This window comes from Manis pentadactyla, chromosome 4 (genome assembly GCF_030020395.1).
Source record: "Manis pentadactyla isolate mManPen7 chromosome 4, mManPen7.hap1, whole genome shotgun sequence".
In the NCBI taxonomy this organism is placed as follows: domain Eukaryota; kingdom Metazoa; phylum Chordata; class Mammalia; order Pholidota; family Manidae; genus Manis; species Manis pentadactyla.
This window is the reverse complement of record NC_080022.1, coordinates 48513062-48533491: the sequence shown is the minus strand read 5'-3', so window position 1 is coordinate 48533491 and position 20430 is coordinate 48513062. Positions and strand designations below refer to the sequence as shown.

General features: G+C 41.0%; 1 protein-coding gene across 7 annotated transcripts in view; it reads right to left on the bottom strand.

The window, feature by feature from the left end:
* The window catches only part of FGGY (FGGY carbohydrate kinase domain containing), a 408065-nt gene that overhangs the window by 319625 nt on the left and 68010 nt on the right, over positions 1–20430 (bottom strand). For all 7 annotated transcript variants that reach the window (XM_057500245.1, XM_036911238.2, XM_036911239.2 and 4 more), the window contains exon 5: positions 15558–15646. In XM_057500245.1, coding sequence (XP_057356228.1) covers positions 15558–15646 — 89 coding nt within the window. The remainder of the gene's footprint in view (positions 1–15557; positions 15647–20430) is intronic.

Genomic DNA, 20430 nt, shown 5'->3' with positions numbered 1-20430 from the left:
TCAGAGAGAGTACAGATTGTGATTAAAAACCTAGATGGTATGGCAGCTGCCTGGGTTCAAATCCCAGTTTGTCACTCATTAACCATGTGACCCTGGCCTCTTTGAGCCTGTTTTCTCATCTGCAAAATACGCATGATGAGTTTAGTACATATAACATAGGGATACTGGGAGGACGGAAGGGGTTAGCACATCTGAAGTGCTCACAATAGGGCCAACACAGGCTAAGAATCCTGTTATTAGTACAAACTAATAATACTATAATTGTTTTATATACTTTATACTTACAGTACATAAGTACTAACGTAAAGTATATTACTATAAATTTTCTTCTACCTCTAGAACTATTACTCTGTGCCCTTCCCTGAATTAGGACCTGGGGGTAGAGCTGTGGGCCAAACATACAAGGTCCCGTGCTCACCAAGTTAGTCCAGCAAGGCACATGCAACCTAAGTAGTTGTTTACAAGGCATTCTCTGCTTAAACCAGAGGATTAAAAGCAAGAATCAATGAGAAAAGGCTACAGAGTCATTTCAAATTGGAGATCAATCAGGCATTGAACACATTTCTTAAACTGGAGTATAAACCAGTGGAAAAACATGATTCTGTGTAATCATACTATAGACTTTCTGGAAACAAACTATTATGTCTTCTAAAACAGAATGTTATGAAAAGAGAAACTCTTTCCAATCAATCCCCCTAAGCTTCTCAGCACCTAACACATGTCATGCACTCTGCACTAGGGCCTGTCAAGGTGAATAAACTGATTTCTTTATCTGAAGGGTTCCTAAGCTAGTGGAAGAAAAACATATGCTGAGAAAGAATTATAGTACATTGAGATAAGTGCTACAAGAACCACAGGAACAATGAAGAGGGAGTGGCTAACTGCTCCCAGGAGTCTGAAGGACTGAAAATAATATGATGTTTAAGATGGGTACTGAAGGATAAGCAAAAGCTCACCAAGTAGAAAAGAAAGCATGAAGGACATTCTGAAGAAAGTACATGCAGTGTGTGCAAAGTACATGCAAGGCAGGAAGACATGAGAGGTCCCAGGGATCAGCAAGGTGTCTGAAGGGGCTGGGATGTCCGTGTGTGATAAAGAGTGGCAGGAGATGAACACAGATCACATCTCAGTTCTGTAAAAATATCACCAGCTTTCCCTATAATAAGATTTATCTGAAGCCATTTGGATGAAGGTCAAAGATGGTAAGGAAATAAATGCAGATGGTTATATAGTCTTTGGAATTTTTAATATAAGTCTAAAGTTGTCCTCCCACCGTACCCTCCAGAAGGCCAATTTTTTAATGGCAGACACTGGTATTAAGCTCCATCCACTTGCATCTCATATGCCAGTAACAATAACAATAACAACAACAGTAGCAGGGGCAACTAATATTTACTGAGTCCTTAGCAGGCTGTACTATAAACTCTATACATGTGAATCCTTCCAGTCCCCACAGCAAGTCCATGAGATGCAAGTGAGGAAAATGAAGTACAGAAAAGTACGTTGCTCAGGTCCCACAATAAGTCCCAGGGCTGGCATGTTATGCCAGAGCCCAAACTCAATGCCTTAGCCCTGAGTTCCCATTCCTTCCTCCATGAAAGATGCTCTCACACAACTTTCCAGGGCAAGTTCCGGTTCTGAGGCTATTATATCCTTTCTTTAAGAAAAGGAATACAAAATCGGGTATAATAATGATTATTTACAATAAGAAAAAAGTTAAATAACTGCAGTTGGGGATTTAGGTCCCTTTTTTCCTGAGATCAGCAATACCTACTTAGAAATACTTCCTGATTGCAACCTCTCCCCTCTTAGAACATTCCACAACTCCCAACAATCACAGCACCCACAAGGGCCCAGGCAGTGAGGGTCGGCGAGGCCTGGTAAGCTTCCCTGTGTTTGCTTCCTGGAAACCTGCCTCTTCCACCACTTGAAAGTCTCTTAAACTTTTCCAGATCATTTGACAAAGGCCAGATCTCATAACAGAGGGAGGTGGTCAGTTCACCTACAGGACAAAAAAAGAGGTGGAGCCAAGTGCAGTGTGAGAGGCACTAGGGTTTCCATCTTTTCTCCTTTTCTAGAAAGATGGGTTACACGCGGCAAGGGGCCGTGGCTTTGGAGCCACGTGAATCTGTATCAGGATCCAGCCTCTGCTCTCAGCAACTGTGTGATCTTGCACGTGTTCTTTGACCTCTCTCAGTCTCAGTTTGCTCCTCTGCAAAAATGATACAATGGAAGGATCAAATAGGATAGAATGCAGACTGCTCTGTAATGTCAGCTCCCTTCCCTATGGATATGCCTGTCCTGTGCTTTCTCCTTCTTCCTCCTTACCCCACCCCAAGTCTGAGAGTGGCTAGGTTGGTCCCTTTTGTGTACCCCCAGCATATCCCGCGGGGACCTCCCTCAGAGCACATAATTCTCACGTTAATTGAGCAAGCACTCCCTGGATACAAAGATGAAAACAGACAAGCTGCTGTCTTCAGAAAACTCATGTCTAGTGGATACCCGCAGGTCTTGGAGCCATTCTCCATCATGAGGAAGATGCTCCCAGGGGCTGAAGTCACTTCTGATTCCGCTGCAGACGGGACACGGGGCAGGTTGGACCAGCTAAGAATACTATGAGTCAACCTCCCAACACCCCAACTCTCAGCCAAGGCCTCTGCCAGCCTCCCCCAGGTGCACTCATCTGACACCCGCTCAACCCTTCTCGACAGGCCACGGCAATGGTGGCCTGCACATCCTGTGTGGCTGGATCAGTGAAGTCTGGTTGGCAGGGCACTAGGCCCACTGTTGGCACTCACCTCTAAAACAAAGAATACTGGCCCTTCCAAGGCCAAACAAAGGCAGACTTCTCCCCCATGGATCTCTTTTCCTTTATGGGCAACAGTATGCAGACCCCTGGTCCTCCAATGAACTACATTTAAAATAGCTTTTGTGAAAGACAGACACAGTGGCCATTTTTGTATATGTGTGTGCCAGCAGCAATGGATTGATTGTAATACGAACAATGAGCACTTCTTCCCACTTCTGACAGAATAGATGGCATTGTGTCGTTGGCTGGGGAGGGATGCGGGGCTGAGTTAAAGAAACCAAGCCTTAAGGTTTATTACATGAAATTCTGATAAAAAGCACTTCGAAGCCTCTTTCCCATCATCAAAAAACCACAGTGGGCAAGATCAGAGCTTAACAGCCAACAAAAAAACACATTCAATCCCTGAGATCACTTTCCTGAAATAGAAAACTACATATGTTTCTCAAATTTCACATCAAGCCACTGCAGAGGCCAGACTGCAGGGCTGAATTGGGCCAAAGTAAGTGAGAGAGAGAGAGAGGAGAGGGGGATGGGGTGGGAAAGGCAGTAAACAGAAGAAAATGAGCCCATTCTTCCACATCACCACATTTCTCTAGCACAATCTAAACTTACAAACACCCCCAGTTTCACAGAACTTGTAGTTAGGGTTGCTTATCGGGCAGCCTTTACTTTGTCAAATTAAGACACATTGCCTTGGATTAGCAAGACTCCTTAAATTCAAAATGACTTCATGGTTGGCTCAGAGTTCAGTGTCTCTAGGGCCAACCGCCAGGAACATATCCACTGTGGAGCCTCCCTCCCCTTCCCATACTGACCTGCCTGACTTCTCCATGGAGACGGCAGAGCAAAATCCCAAGCAGACAGGCTGTCATTGTTAATTAAAAGTCCAAACACCTCTTTAGAAACTATCTCCAGTTCAATATTTATACAGAATATAAGACTCCTAACAGGCAGGGCTGGAGAGGGGGGGCAAGAGGCTGAGGGAGGAAATAGGTTTGAATGGCATTTGGAACCCATTAATTTTTAAAAGACAGGCTGCCACCCTATATAGACCTAGAGAAGTTCAAAATGTAACAAAACCAGGAAGATGAATGAGCCAAAGAGTGTTTAGAAAGCCTGGGGATAGTGTTCAGCTTTTGAAAAGAATAATATCTGGGCAATAATGAGAGCTGATGCTTTTTATTGGTGAATGAAGTTTTTGGCACATTTTAATGATACAGGTTGACAATTTTCATATTTAACAAAGGGAAAAGCAATCTTCTAAGTGACTTGGGAACAAAGGGCTCCCTGACTGCAATTTCTTAATAACATTTAAGAATTCTTTTCAAAGGCCCTTGACAATAACTTAAGAGAACTGAAGAATGAAAATGAAAATGAGGAGGGAAAAAAGTACATATAAAAAAGAGGGGAAAAATCGGAAAGAGAAAGAAAAAGCATAGCATTTTGACACTAAATTATAACCCCAATGGGTTCAACGTTAACATTAGACTTTAACAATACTTTTTCAAAGGAATGAGTTTTAAGAAAGAACCCAAAGAGGACTTTGGTCAACAACACTACATCTCATAGACTGAGAAGTGCAGTCCCAGGAGGGGCTAAATGGATCAAATTTTGCAGATGAAGAAACTGAGGACTGGGGACCCAAGGTACCTGGCTGGGCCAGACACAGTCTTCCGAGTCTCAAACCATGCCACCTTGAGCATCTTATGAGGTAGGTCCTGACCACCTGACCACTGGAACCCTTCCGTACCTGGGGTTTCAAGACTAAATCCTGGTACCTTTCATCAGATTGACTGAAACAAAGAGGCCACCCAGAATCACACAGGTACAGCATATTCAAAAGGCTCAATAGCAAAGTTCTCAAAGGAGTTCACCAACAGAGGCACAACAGGAAACAAATTTGAGAGTTCATGAGGACTGAGATATCCTGTCTATCCTGAGGGATGTCTTGTCAGGTTGGAGAAAGAGCCCCTAAACATTGTGTGATGCGGGGGTGTCCTCCTTAACATCTAACTCCTACTCTACCCACTAGTTTTGCCCTAAGAGGGAGACCTTCCTGAGGTTCATTTATATCACCTGGAAAATGAGCTCGCTCGCTCTCAGCACTCTTACAGTCTCAAAACACTTTCAGCAGAGAATATACCACCACACTATTTGTAAATCAGAACTCATATTCATACCACTGTACCATACTGAAAGAGCAAAATGGGATTAAATTCTAAAAGTGACTCAAGGTCTCAGAGAAAATTGTTAACTAAAGGAAACACTATATTGCTGCTCAGTTAGAAAAGTACAGTCATACTAGATATCATTTTTCAGGCATACAAAATTCATGCCTAGATATGCAGTGGAGATCTGGGGAAAAAAGCTTATAGAAACAGAACAAATTCAGATGAGTCCTTCTTAACAAAGGGTGCACATCATAGCCACCTGAGGTCACACAGTTTTACCTCCTTTGTGCCAAAGGACAAAAGGGGAGGATTCTTTACCTTTTCTGTCCACGAGATTTGCTTTACCGATGAAAAGTGAAAGAAAACACCTCAACCTTCCCTAGAGTTTGCCTCAACATAATAGATAAAGAGGGACACCAGTGATCCCATAGGGAAGCTTTAGTGTAGGGCAGTAGGACTGGTCAACCCAAAATCTGTCCCTCAATTCTGATGCTTCTGATAAGCATGGATGAGAAGCCATGACTCTAATGCTGTGTTCCCTCTCCTGTCCCCTAACTGACCCCAGTATACTGCATTCTTACCTGCCCTCCCTGGATTCTCAGCCTCTGGATACTGACTGGTCTGCATATCCTAGCACCTACCTATTTCTTTGTGCTCACAGTAGCTCTGAGATCTCTTATGCTCTATGACTCACTGAACCCTGATCACATCCACAGGAAACCAAGACAAAACTCCCAATTGGGGGAGAAAGGCAGTCACACAGGTTATGTGGTATCTAAATGGCCCATCCCAAAATGAATTTGGATTCATCTTAAAATTTAAAAATAAAAATAAAAATTACAGACTAAAGGGAAAAATAAACTCATTAGAGATTTTACCCATAATGTTTCGTTTTCCCCATAAAGCAAACCAGTGTGATCTTTATCCTCCTTCAACCTTAGGAGGAAACAGGGATTGAGGGATTAAAAGCTTTGCCCAATTCCACCCAGCTGATAAATGGCACAGCAAAACTGTGAGCTGAGGAATCATTGGCTCCAACCCTTACATGGATTTGAATAGTTGAAATAAATGTATACCTACATACCGATAGATTAGAGCAAGGATACCTCTTAGATGCTCTACTAATATATATGCAGAGAATAAGTAGATGAGTGAGTGAATAATTCAGTGATGGAAACCGTGAACTACAGCTGCTGCCCACAATAAACCATCCCCTCATGACCTCCACCATCGGCCGCCTCCCCATCACCATTGTACAAAGATTATGAATTGGTATCTGGAGTATTAGTCAATGTAATTTACTGAGAAATTACAATTTTGTGATTATATTTTTACCTGCTCAATATTAATTCTCCCCTTTTTATTTTCTTTAGTAGTAAGAGAATTCCAATTTTATTCAGATAGCAATGCTTCCAGCTAAAAGCCTACTTTATACAGGCTCCACTGTAGCTGGGTGTGACGATAAACCCAGTGCTGACCAATGATATGCAGGAAGTGTTATGCAGATCTTCCAAGAAGGATATGTGAAGAAGGCTGACTCAGGTGTGTAGTCCTTCCTTTTTATGCATCCCCCACCTTCTTTCTTCCTGCTACATGGGACAAGGACTGCACAACAGACACCAGCAACCATGTGGACAAGGAGGTGACCTGGAGAATGGAAGTCAGGGCTAAATATGGTAAAGTACAAAAATCAAAAGTGCCCTTGATGATTTCATGGGGCTGTCACACTAACCTGAGACTCCACATTTATTCAAAAAGAATGAATACTTATGTATTTAAACCACTGTTATTTTGAGTTTTCTATTATTCATCAGAGAAAAGGTTAGGATCATGTATCTTCTGTAGAGAATAAAAGCACACTTCTTTCCCAAAATTGAAGGTAAAGGAAATCTAATATTTACAAGCCATTTCTCAGTACTAATAAATATACCAAAATATAAGCTGATGCGAGAGGATGACTGAATCATTCTTTCCAGATCCTCGAAGAACTTTTATACCATTGTTCTGAGAAATCATCTTTCAATACAACCATAAAATAATGCAAATAAAAGCACTTTAGCATCAATCATACCAGGAATAACTGATTTTTTCCTTCCAAAATTCTTCAATTTTATGACACTATCAGGAGGATCCTTATCAAATTTCAATAAAGGTCTAGCTAAATTCAATCAATTTTACTTTCTTTGGTAGGTTTCTACCAAAAATCATAAACAAATCAAGTCTTAAAGCCACAATGCAAATCTAGTTAACAGTTGTAAGGAAAGCTATAAGAAAGAGAAAAAAGAAAAGGAAGCAAGTACTGATGAGGATGTAGAGAAGTTGGGATCCTCATACATCACTGGTGGTAACATGGTGCAGATGCTATGAACAAGCTTGTCAGTCCCTCAGAAACCTAAACATAGAATTACCATATGACCCGGCAGTTCTACTCCTAGATATATACCCACAAGAATTGATCAATTTCACTGCAGCTTTATTCATAACAGCCAGAAGGAAGAAATAACCCAATCATTCATATAGGTCTATCAACAGATAAATAGAAAAGCACAATGTAGTATATGCATACACTGGAATATTATGCAGCCATAAAAAGGAAGGAAATTCCAACACAATGGATGAACCTTGAAAATATTATGCTAAGTGAAATAAACCAGACACACACACAAAGCTGTATGATCCTACTTAACATGAGGAATCTAGAAGAGGCAAATTCATACAGACAGAAAGTAGATTAGAGATTACAAAGGGCTGCAGTTGGAGAAGAGAATAGGGAGTTATTGCTTAATAGCTAGAGATTCTATTTGGGGATGGTGAAAAGTTGTGGAAATTGATAGTGGTAATGGTTGTTCAACAATGTGAATGTTATTAATTCCACTCAATTATAGACTCAAAAATGGTAAACTTTATGCTATATATATATTTTACTCTAATTGATAAAAATTACAAAATCCATCAAAAGCACTGAACTATATAAATGGTTGACTTAAATAGCATCCAAATTATATTTCAATACTTTTTTTAAAAAATCAAGTCTTATCTTAGATATGCAACTGACGATTGTGATCAGGAAGCCCAGTGCTAAGGAAGGGACCTGGACTTCAGGCCTGTCACCAGAGGCAGGCAGGACAGGGGAAGTTTCTTCCTTCTTCCCCCCATACTGCTGTCTTAGCCCTTCAGGGAGAGAAGACTGCGATCCTGCCTGCTCCCTCCAGCAGAGCAGATCAGGGGAAGCAAAGCTGACTTGGTATCCCGTCCCTTACTTAATTTTCTCTAAGAGAATAAGGGAAATTCATCTAATGGTTGAAACTGGAATATATTAAGCCATGTTTTAAGGGTCACTGTGTTAAAGATAAGGTGACAAACCATACCTAGAACAACACTGAGCCCACTACTTCACTGTCCATGCCCAGGTGCAATGAAGAATGCAACCTGAGCAGGGCCTGCATTTGTGTTGCTGACTCAGTTCCTTGACTTGGTATCTGGTTGACGTATCTGGTCTTCCTTCCCCCATATATGTGCACAGACACCTGGACATTTGGATGCTGGTGTAGCCTCACTTCTGAGTTGCATTATCTCCCCAGTAGATTAGAAGCTCTATACGTTAGGGGTTAAAGAGTATTTTCTAAGATAATCAGATAGGTTGTCATTTTTATTTTAGCTAATATGCTTTTTATGTAGTCTCTATCAGATAGACCTGCAATGACAAGGAAGAGTGAGCAGCACTTTGAACCCTTCACAACAGGGATACCTGTTAGGAATTTAAATAATGTGGATTTAATGCTAATTGTCCTAAGTATGATATGGCACTGTGGTTACACTGGAGAATGTCAGTACTCTTGGATGATCCCGTTGCAGAATTTAGGAGGGAGGTATGTGATGCCTGCAATTCACTTACAAATAGTTCAGCAAAATAAACATATTAATGCCTGTCAGAGAGAGAGAGCATTTGAGGCAATGTAACAAAGTATTAATTTGATGAATGTAGGTAAAGATATGGTATTGCATAGAACACCTGGGGAAAAATACTTAAACAAAATAATGAGTTCTCGCCAATATTTAAGAAAACACTGAAATCCAATGTAAGTATTAGGAATCAGCATAAATAGGCAATCGGCATATGTAACACAAATGGTCATAACTGACATTAACATAAATTAACACATTATAGAAATATAAGAAAAATTGTGTTTAATAATCTAAAAATGTAAATTAAGTAAGATACCACTTTAAGCCTAAAATATTGGCAAAATTGACATATACATTTACTCACATGGGATAGAATATTATCTGAAAAACAGGTTTGCTGATAATATTTACTAGTATGGGAAATACATTAAGTAAAAAGTAAGTTATACAAGATAGATTTACAATTAAAAAATGAAAAGCAGTAGAATAAGTAGTCTAAGTAATGACATTACTTTTGAGATACTGGAGATTTTATTTAGAAAATGACTATATATCTGCAAAATAACCTGATCATAATCTTCTCTTGAACGGATTAGCAAATACCATGAGAAACATAACAGTACAAAAATATAAGCCTAAAACATAGAGAATGATGCAATTCAGGAAAACAATTACTGTTTTAAAAGGGATTAGTTTCTAAAAAATATAAATTCACCTCTTTAAAGTAGCAGATAGGCTATTTGCTGATTACTTACACAGAATTGTGCATTATAGTGGAGGGGAGAGGGAACAGAAATAAATAAATCATACAAAGAAATATAAGGGAAAATAAACCTGAGATCTAGGAATTCAGGCCTGTTTTCCCACATGCCATAGAAAAGTCTCAGTAATTCTAACATGTATCTTCTAAGCAAGATACTTCTTACCAAAGTGTCCCTTGTACATAAGGAGCCTGCTTATCAAATTCTTTTAATCCAAAGCAATAAAAATAAGTGAATTCAGAACAGACAACTCTCCCATACAGGATAAATCAAAATAACCTATGTAGATAATCTATCTTCAAGGAGGGGAGGCGTAACTCCTTAAGTATGAGCTATACATGGTGACTTCCTTCTAAAAAGTACAATACAGAAGGAGGAGAGAGTAACTTTACAGTGGAGAAACCTGGCAAGCAAAAGCTCAGCCAGGTGGTCAACGTCAACATCAACAGTGGTATCATACCAATGGTATAAGTCCTTCATAGATATAATGAAAATGGTAATCATCAGAAAATGGTACTGTGGTCTTCCTCCCAAAAACATACTACCCCAGGTCTCATGAAAAAAAACATCAAACAATATACATGACCAGCACTCTTCAAAACAGTCAAGGTCACCAAAAACAAAGAAAACTGAGAAACTGTTATAGCCAAGAAGAGCCTAAGGAGATATGACTAAATGTATATGGTATCCTGGATAGGATCCTGAAACAGAAAAAGGCCACTAGGAACAGAAAGAAAAACTAAAAAAATATGAATAAAGTATGGAATTCAATTAATGATATTAGTATTGGATCGCCAATTGTGACAATGTACCATCATAATGTAAGATGTTAATAACAGGGGAACCTGGGTAATGAGTATATAGGAATTCACTTGTTCTGTCTTTACAACTCTTCTGTAAACCTAAAACTGTTTTAAAAATAAAAGGTCTATTTGAAATTAAACCTAGGGAATGCCTCTTGGCATGGGAGGAGTCAGAGAGGTTGGGAGGGAGGTGGCATTTGTGGAAACAAGTCCCTGCAAGTCCTACATGCCAAATGGGGTCTGGACTTTAACGATATTAGTCAAAGATGATTTCAGCAAAGTGATGCTATTTGCTTGTCAGATGTATACAACTTCCTTACAGTCAAATGTCTGCCTTCAGTTCCCTTAAGATAGTTCTTGCCTCTGGAGCAAGTCGTTTTCAAAGCCAGTATTCTCTTTTCCAGCATCCCAGCCCCTTCACCCATTTATTTACACATAGAACCTCTTTTCTGTAGCATCACTTTAAGCCATGCTATACACATTATTTTCAGGCTCATCCAGAGCATCCTTGTTTTAAAAAATATTATATATATACACACATATATATACACACATACACATAAACACACATGGGAGGAAAGGCTGAATTTTGTACCTGTTCATTTTTGTGGATCATTGTTCACATTCTTCTACATGAGACACTGAGAGAATTTGACTCAGAGAAATCTGGCTACAGCATAGATCTGAATTAGGAGTATTTCTAAAGATCCTGCTTTTTTTGTTTTAAGGGTTAAGTGGGGCTGAAAATTGTAATACTTGTGCTAAATACTGGAATACAAATGCATGAGTCCTATCTTTATATACAATGTATGTACACATACTGTTCATTTTATTGTTCCACTTGAATATTTCTACTGTAAAACAAGACAGTGGTTTTTAAATTGTGGAAAATAAATGTACTTTTATACATCAAAACTAAAAAAAGTTATCATTAAATTTAATAGTATATACCTTTAAATGAATTTATAGAATATAAATTATTCTATAGGAGAAATGTCTCTGAGACCCCACAGTCAGAGTTCTACTTCTCCTGGACAGCAATCAGGTTCTTACCTGGTCACTCATTTCAGCTTGATTATGTTCTAGTCTTTGCTTTGGTCACTAGGAAGCCTGGAAACACATCTATTCGTAATTACGAAGATTCTTACAGTTTTTATGAAGCTCTTAGCATGATCCCAGTTATTCTATCAATATTTTCACTCCACTGATTTTTTTTTAACTATTTTATTACTGTTTTGATCTTATCCTACTGTGAGTCAACTTAAATCTCTTTGATGAAAGGATTTATATATATGAATATGTTTTGTCTGATTATACAAAATTGTATTACTTGAATTTCTGAGCTGCCATTTCTCTTATGTTACCAAAATTCTGGATAGTTACCTACTCAAAGGCTAAGATGTAGAAAATTACTAAACCATTCAGCTTCGACTCTCAAACTGCAAAATCGTGGTTATGCCATTTGTTTTAACTGATGGTTACGAGGATTAATGGGGTTCACGTTTGCTAATGTGCCTAGCACAGGTAAAGAGGAGGCATGTGAAAACTGATAGATATGTTATCATTAAGAACAATTATTTTAATTAATATAGAAAAGAATGGAGCTAAGTTCCAAATTAATCATAGGCCAGGTAGTATTTTCTTAGTGCCCCAGAGAAACAAGAGTAGCTTCCATATTTTGTAGGATGAGGACAACAACTAAAGGGAGAAACAAGAAGGGGAAGGAGAGAGAAACAGGTGAGGAGAGGAGGAGGAGAAGGAAGAAGACTTCTTATACATTTCACTGCCAAAAACAAGTCTGAAAGCTTTAAGACAAGGTGAAATGTGATCACTTTTTAGCCTTGACTCCACTAGAATAATGAAGAGAAAAAGGGAAAGAAAAACACCCTCCAGCCTTGTTGGCACTCATTTCCCCAAAGCTCCCAAAACAATCACAATAAAGGCCAAATAAACACCCAGTCTGAATCTCTCCCTGGCCCAGAGGTTGCCAAGTTCATGTCCCACTGCCCGAAGTTTTTTTGGCATTGGCACATTCAAACTTAAACCCTCATCTTCCTAATTCCAGAAGAGGAGACTGACAAAGAGGATTTTTTTTTCATTAAAAGAATCATGCATTGCTTAAATACAATGTACTACACATTTTATCCACAATACTAATAACGCCCTAAATCACCCTGAAAGGATGTCCAGATGAGGACCTGAAGCCCAGCAGGGGGAAATCATTCACTCCCTGTTCTTGCAGACAGTACACGGCAGAGACAGTGAACCCAGGTCAGTACGACTACAAGGATTTCCCTCTTCCCACTATGCCAGAAGCTTAATGCAAAGATTCCTCCCAAAATCGATAGAGAAAGGAAACTAAATCAAATAGCTAATTCCTTCAAAAAATGTCTCCAATCTCCATTGGAAATTGTTCTGTTAGCTCACTCAGTCCATACTATAACGCCATGAAGTAGGTACTGTCGTTATCCTAATGCTACAATCGAGAAAGTTCAAAGGGGTTCCTTGTTTCACCCTGATGAAACAGGCTGAAATAGAGAAGGGAGAAAGAATTGAAAGGCTGAGAAAACAACAGAAAAGCCACACAAATGTTAAAGACAGGTGTGCCAGGGAGAGGGCAGCCACCCTTGTAGGAAGAAGGCGTGTGTCTGATCAAGGTCCGCCAGCTTTTCTCTAGAAGAGAAGGAAACCGGAAGGCAGAGCTCTGAAGGTGCTCACAAGTACAGGGCAAGGGGCAGGGGAGGGGGGATTGCAAATCCATACTAATGAAAATAGAATGAGTCATGAGTGCCGCAGCCAATAAAAAATGGCAGGGATGACTGGGCAGCCAATTAATCATTTCTGAGCATTAAACTTTCTGCTGCTTCCTCAGGGTTTCAGATTGCTGTGGATGGGGACAGAAGCCCCCAGGCATATTCTGATGTGTCAAAAAGAAGCTCTCCATTTTTACATCCACCAAATTCACTAAACCTTGTAAAATACTTCCAGTCCCTCAAGGGTGTGTAGCACCTTAGAGTCACATATTACATGAATGTATATTGTTAGGTACTGATCATATAGCCACCTGGGGCACTTGCTAAACATATAAATTTCCAGGTATCTCATGGAGATTCTGATTCAGGAGGCTTAAAACTGGAAGTCCTGGGATCTGTGCTTTGAATTAATGATTCAGCCAATTCCTATCATCAGGCTAGTTTGGAAAAACTGCTATAAAAGACTTTCCCAACAAGCTCACATGGTAGGTACCATGACCCCACCTTACAGATAAGGCAAGTGAGATTCAAAAAAGAAAAAGGACATCCCCAAGGCCACACAACTCATGTCTGGCAGAACTGAATACTGTAAGTCACCCTGTGACTCCACAGTGGGTACACGTGTCACTGCATTTAAATCTATTAAATCTTCATTAAATCTGAGCCAGAGCTAGCTTCAAAAAGCCCACTCCACAGGTGCCTTAATAGGGTATCAGACACCACAATATGGGAGTGTATTCTATCCAGCACCATCAGAAAGAACCAGAGAAGAAGTCAACACCCTGTGTTGCAGAGCACCCAAGGGAAAAGAGAAGGAAAGCAAGGTCCTCTTGTATCTGTAGTTCTGTCTTTGAGTCCTCAAGGTCTGTAGGCCAATGGGATATTGCCAATACCCACACTATTGGCATTATTTTGACTAATATAGGTCCATTTGGCTAAAATGATGAAAACATTTCTTCACTACTGCACAAAGGTTAAAAAAAAAAACCTTGAGAAAGTCCCTTCCAGAAATAACTTCAGACAATTAATGTCACACCCAAAGACGAATGGCTAAGATGAGATTTCCACCAACACAATGGCCTCTCCATGGGTGGTATAACAGCACCTCCGGTGACTACCTGCGGGGTGAGTACCTGAGGTTTTCCGGGGCCACCCTTACACATCTGTGGAGCCTCACTACCCTGAGACCTTCAGCTAAGGATCATTTCACTGGGAGTCGGGGAAGATAATGCCCCTGACGAATGATGTGCCTGTGAGACACGTCCCCTACTATCTCCTTTCTGCAAGGCCCTGCTGCTGAACTACCACACTCTTATCAACTCTTTAAGAAAAGGTGCAAATCATCCAAAATGAGATGACAGGAACAGCAGAGGGAAGATCCCCAGCCTCCCTCACCTTTAAATAAAAAGGAAAATGGAGGAGGATTTAGCTCTCTCTGAATGAGCTAACTACAACAACTGCCTCCCTAAATATATATTTATACAAGTTTATCTTTTATCTTTCCTCTGGGAAATGATCCTCTTCCTCACAGATTTCTCCATCACAGATCCTAAATTGTTCTCAAGATGAAAATACCCCTCCCCCACCACTGCCCCTCTTGTACATCCCCTGAAATCTGAGGTCAAGATGACAACAGCTTGCTTACTTTGAGATTTCATGTCCAACCTGTCTTTCTCCTTCCTCCCTCCCTCCCTCTCTCTCTCTCTCTCTCTCTCTCTCTCTCTCTCTCTATATATATATATATATATATATATATATTCATACACACTTCTGTTAATTATAGCAGCTGCAATTTCATACTCAATGAGTATTTTTTAAATTGTCTCTGTCATGTAGCACAATAGCTTTTTATAACATTCATAATTAATTGAAAAACATTATTGACTTCAACATACATACCTCTACACTCTGTGATGGTTCAGGCACAGTGATATAAAAAGCAAAACAGGTTCATAACACACCCATCCATTTAAAATCAGCTTCCTTGAAAAACAGATCTCTTGTCTTAATTTTAGGGACCAAGAAAAAAATATTTTCCTTTTATTCACCATGTAAAAAGTGCCTTTGGAAAGAAAAACAGTCACATTTCATGATGGACTGTTCACATCTCTCACAAACGTGCCCAGTTTTAATGAACAGTCTTCCCCTTGGATACCCACCTTCCAGGCCTCACAGGAACAATGGTGTTTAGGCATATGCAGTGGAGGCGGAAGACGGATTCAAGATGTTTCAAGTATGCAAAATCCCATGCAGATGTACAAACAGCACGTCCAGTCAGAGTTAAGAAAGCAATATACATACAGACACCAGAGAATGGATGAGAGCAAATAAAATCCAACTTGTAATTAACATACCGTGCTGTGACACCTGTTGCCTTCCACGATAAGAAGTCTGGGAGATCAAAGAAATGTCCCGCCTTATCCCAGCAAGTCTCTCTTAAGTTCTGCCAAATTAAATATATATTAGAATCAATTATGGGCTTTTTCCTACCCCTCTCCTCTTTCAATGTTTCCAAATTTTCAAAACAAAAGCATAGCAACAATGCCCATAAAACATCTGTTCAGGGGCTGGAAAAGGGGATGACATAAGAGCAGTACCTATAGAGGAAAGAAAAACTGGCAAGTATTGATCCTTCCAGAAACGACCAGCATTTCCCTTTTATCACCTTTGCCAACCTGGAGGGGAGGAAGCACACTCTGTTAGGGTATGTAATCCATCTTCCCAGTGAAAGGCAAGAGGATGCACTTCAGGGCATATACTAAGATTTCACAGCTGAACAGCTATAAGCTGGGAAGAAAACTGCGCTAAGAAACTACTACATGAAACAGAATGTGCCCTGCCATGAAAATTCTCCCCACGCCAACGAGTTCCAACAGCAACAGGAAAGATGGTTTTGTCCTCAAAGAACTTCCAGTCTGAGCCAAAGAGAATGGCACATAAGCTATTTTTGAAAAAATTTTAAACATGTGTTTCTTCCAGTTTCTTCCAAACTACCAAAGTAGGCGTTTTCTTTCCTCTTCCACTTCTGGGCTTTTCCTTCCTCTGCCCCCTTTGTCTGGAACACTTACTTATTCCTCACTCACCACCCTGCTCCCTCCCAGGATCCCTGCGGTCCTGGCTCCTTTGGTTAATTCTACCCACCTGTCCTTGGGGAGGCCTTCCAGGCTCACCCTCTCTGATTACGTCTGGCTGTCATACAACCCACTCTACCCCACAATTATTTGTGTAATGTCTTTCTTTCCTATTAGATTGTAAGCTCTATGAGATCAAGAACCTTGCCAGTTTTATGTATTATAATATCCCACAACTATCTCCTCTCTTGCCCCTACATAGGACTGGATCCTTTGTTGTGAGGTAGAAAGTACAGGACTCAAGTCTCCTTACACGCCCAGCTAGACCAGGAATGGACATGTGACCTAACTGAGCCAACAGATTCCTTGTCTCAGGAATTTACAGTCAGAATCCAAAGGGAGTCATTTAACTTCTGCCTATGAATGGAAGTAGAGGTGAGATCAACTTGGAAACTGGGAAGTGGCCATCTTCTGCCAGGTACCTGGAGAAGTCGAACTTCATAGAAGAGTAAAGCAGACAGAAGCAGTAACAAGAAAGGTTTCCTACCATCCAGGCAACTCTCCAAGTTCTGCTTTCAATTATTCCCTCCCCAAAAGGCTACAATAAAGAGGAATGTATCATCAGCACAGGGTGTCTTTGGGAACCCAAGGGCAACCATGCTGGAGTCCCAAAGGATACACACCCCAGCAACATGACTCATCAACCCTGAAGCAGCTAGACAACTGCCCAGTTTCACCTTCTTGTTAGGAGCACTTCTGAGTCTATAAAGGGCTTCCACACGATTTATCTCCTTAGAATGACACAAAAGTTCTGAGTCTCATTACATCTATTTTACAGACATACAACTGGTCTTTACCTACTTTTGCCCTCAAATTCCATGAGTTCTTCCTATTTCCTCCTTCTCTGTCACTGCTATATGAACAGAGATGTCTGTGTACAGCATGGAAACTGAGCAGAACCCCAACCATAGAGTCCCTAAGACAACAGTAACAGTAAAAGGGTTCAGAGGCAAATGGCAGTGTTAAGCCCATTTTCTGTTATTGTTGTTTGGTTTTAAATTCCTAAGCACTGGGTGAGAGCTTACATCTAGAAAAGGCTAAACATCTCTTGGAATGCCCATACATGTTAGCAGTAAACTAAGCAAGATGAAGAGTTGACCAAATATGCCCAACACAGCTATGAACTACTAGTATCTCTATACACTAATAGGTCACACACAGAAAATGGTAGCCTTTGAAATTACATGAGTCAAAGTCTCTTTCCATGTGCTTTGTGGTTTCAGTGATCAGTTCTCAAGGAGAAGACAGCCTCCTTCTAACGGCTCCAGAAAGCCAAGACCAGTCACCAGAAATGAACCGCTAAACCACTGCAGCAGAAACCAGTGCTTCAAGCCAGAGCTGAACAATCTTCCTCAACTCAGAAAACAACTGCTTCTGTTAGATCTTGTATATGGTCATTAAAGACCTTGCATAATGAGAGCTTTCAGCTAGCAGCCACACAGACAGCCGCTGTGGACAATGGAACCCAAGCAGAATGTCTCAAAGAGAACTCCAGGCTTCTTGCCAAAAGAGACACAGTGGGGGCAGGAGCGCAGAGCAGCCAGGGAGCGGCATTTCTTCTTGAGGCCACGCCAGCTTCATCTATGAAAGCCAGAGACCCCAGTTAAACCTCTCTATAGGATGACAAATCAGGAATCTTATTAGAAGTATGAGATATCCTTAAGACTGCTAGGGGTCTTGGAGAAAGAGACAACAGTATTCCCTGCTTTCCCCACAAAAGCAAAGTCTGGAGATTAGCCAGCAAAGGAGAGGCACCGTGTGTTTGGACGAGAAGGAGTGTTTCCAGAAGCCTGATCCCTTACATGGAGACGTTGACGGACTACCTGTGAAGATCCCATGCTGCTCTTAAGTTGGGCCACATGACTCACAAGTGCTCTGTCATCAATGCCAGATGGGCCAAGAGCACACAGCTGCATGGATGAAAATCCGATTTTTAATCCAGTTCTGTGGAAAAATCTCTCTCCCACACTGGTCCATTCCCAGCTGAGGGCCTCAATCTTACTGAATTAATTCTATTCTTGTAACCCTTGGGCCTGCATCCAGACACAATGACTGGCCCCTCCTCCACAGCTCACAACAGTGCTCCCACATGCTTCATCAGATTCTCAGGACAGTTCAGAGGTGTGTGGGCAGTACACAACAGTCTCAGACCAAGGATGCAGAAACTGAGTCCAGGATGACAGAGCTCAGTCCAAAGTCACACCAGGATTCTAGCTTTAAAGTGAGTGTCTCTTCCTTCAGCTCCCACAGTCACCAGCCGGAGGCTCCAGACCTACCAGAGCTGTGTGGGTTTGGCCTTTGGGGGGCGTCATGGTGGAAGCTACCACCATTCTTTACAGAAGAAAAAACAAAAGCCCTTCCCAATACATTTTTGCACACAACTTCAAAGATTTCAGAGATTTCACTTTCAATCCTGAGCAATTCACTTAACTCCTATGCACCTAACAAGCCCTCCATGCATATGGTGCACAGAGGGGTTGGAAACCACAGATCAGGCCCTCAACACATGCCAGCTTTAACTGAATCTTACCATGTGAGAGCAGAGTCCAGTTGGAGCCAAGAGCTCTCCGTGCTGAATGAGTTAAGTCTATACCCCAGTTACCAAACAACTAACAAAAACTAGTCTTTTCAATAAAAATAAACGAAATCAGTGATTTGGGGTGTATGACTTGGCTCAAAAGGCTTCTGCATTCCAATCACAATCCTTTCAGCTAAGCAATCCCCCAGACTTGAAGGCAACCAAAAAGAACAGCTTTTTACTTTTTTAAAAATCATCTATTACTTCATAAAACCACAGCATTTCTCGGGAGGAGGCTCCTCAAAGAGCACACAGCTGCGGGTCTTAGCAGAGGGTGGAGATAGAGCAAAATATCCAAGACTCAGGGCCAGGCAGCAGCCGCCCTGCCAGCCCCAGGGCAGACGTGTAGCTTCCTCCCGCCCCTCTCACTGCGTGTCCAGCGGGGGCGGGGAGATCTCTGCTGGCTCCTAGATGCTGAAGAAACTCGTGGGTAAAATGAAGCGGATACTGCAATGTATGTCAGGAGGCACCAGGTCTAGGAGCAGCATAAGAAAGTAGGGATGAAAGTTAAAACAGGATCATCCAAGTATTTTGTCATTAACCACAAAGGGATTCTATCTGAGCTATCTGCTGTGTGCATTGAATAAAAGGGAGGGAAGAGGGCCCCCTAATTCCCCACCCAATAAATGATCCTGCCTTAACTGTCTAAGTACTCACGATATTGTTTTCTAGCACAACTACCCTTGAAATAGCAAAACCTTATCCTCACTCTGAGTTCAACAGATGCCAGATTAGGGCCCAGGCTGTCAGAACAGGGAGGAGGGATGTTTCAGTCAGAAACCTAACTCTCAGTATCATTCATAAAAGAAAATTGATGCTGAAAACATGGAGTGGGTCATAATCCCCACTTGAAAATACCTGTAATGAATGAAACAACTGTGTGTTTCAAACTCCCAGCCACAGAGAAAAAGACCAACACTAGAGATATTTCAAGTTGGACAGGAAGATATTGTGACAGGTTTGTGCTACTAGAAGCATCTTTCTAAAAACTTAAAACTTATACATTCCTTTTCTTTAAAAAATGATTGTACAGCTCCACATGGCCTAGGATCACATTTTAACTCCTCGGCATGGCTCTCAGAACACTTAACAAACTGGCTCCATCATAGCCATTATGATGATGAGTCCTTCTAGGCTCTTCTCTCATCCCTCCTCCAAGCCCCGTCCACCCTGCTGTCACCCCACTGCCTTCACTTCCCAAATGCACTCTACTTTTATGTGTCCATGCCACTATTAAGGCTGATGCCCCTATTTGGATAGCCTGTCCCATCTTATCCCATGGTCAGACTTCTACCTTTGATTTAAATCCAGCTCAAATGTCACTTTGCAATGAATCCCTTCAATCCTTCACTGCAGCCTAATTACATATACATGTGCCTGAATCCTCAAAATAACAAACTCCGGTGAGGCTTAGAACCTCACCCCCCCTGTGCTGAGAGAAATCTTCTGCATATGTGGATGTTTTATTGCCCTTGTCTAGCTTGGATTAACACTTAGTCTACAGGCACACACCTGATC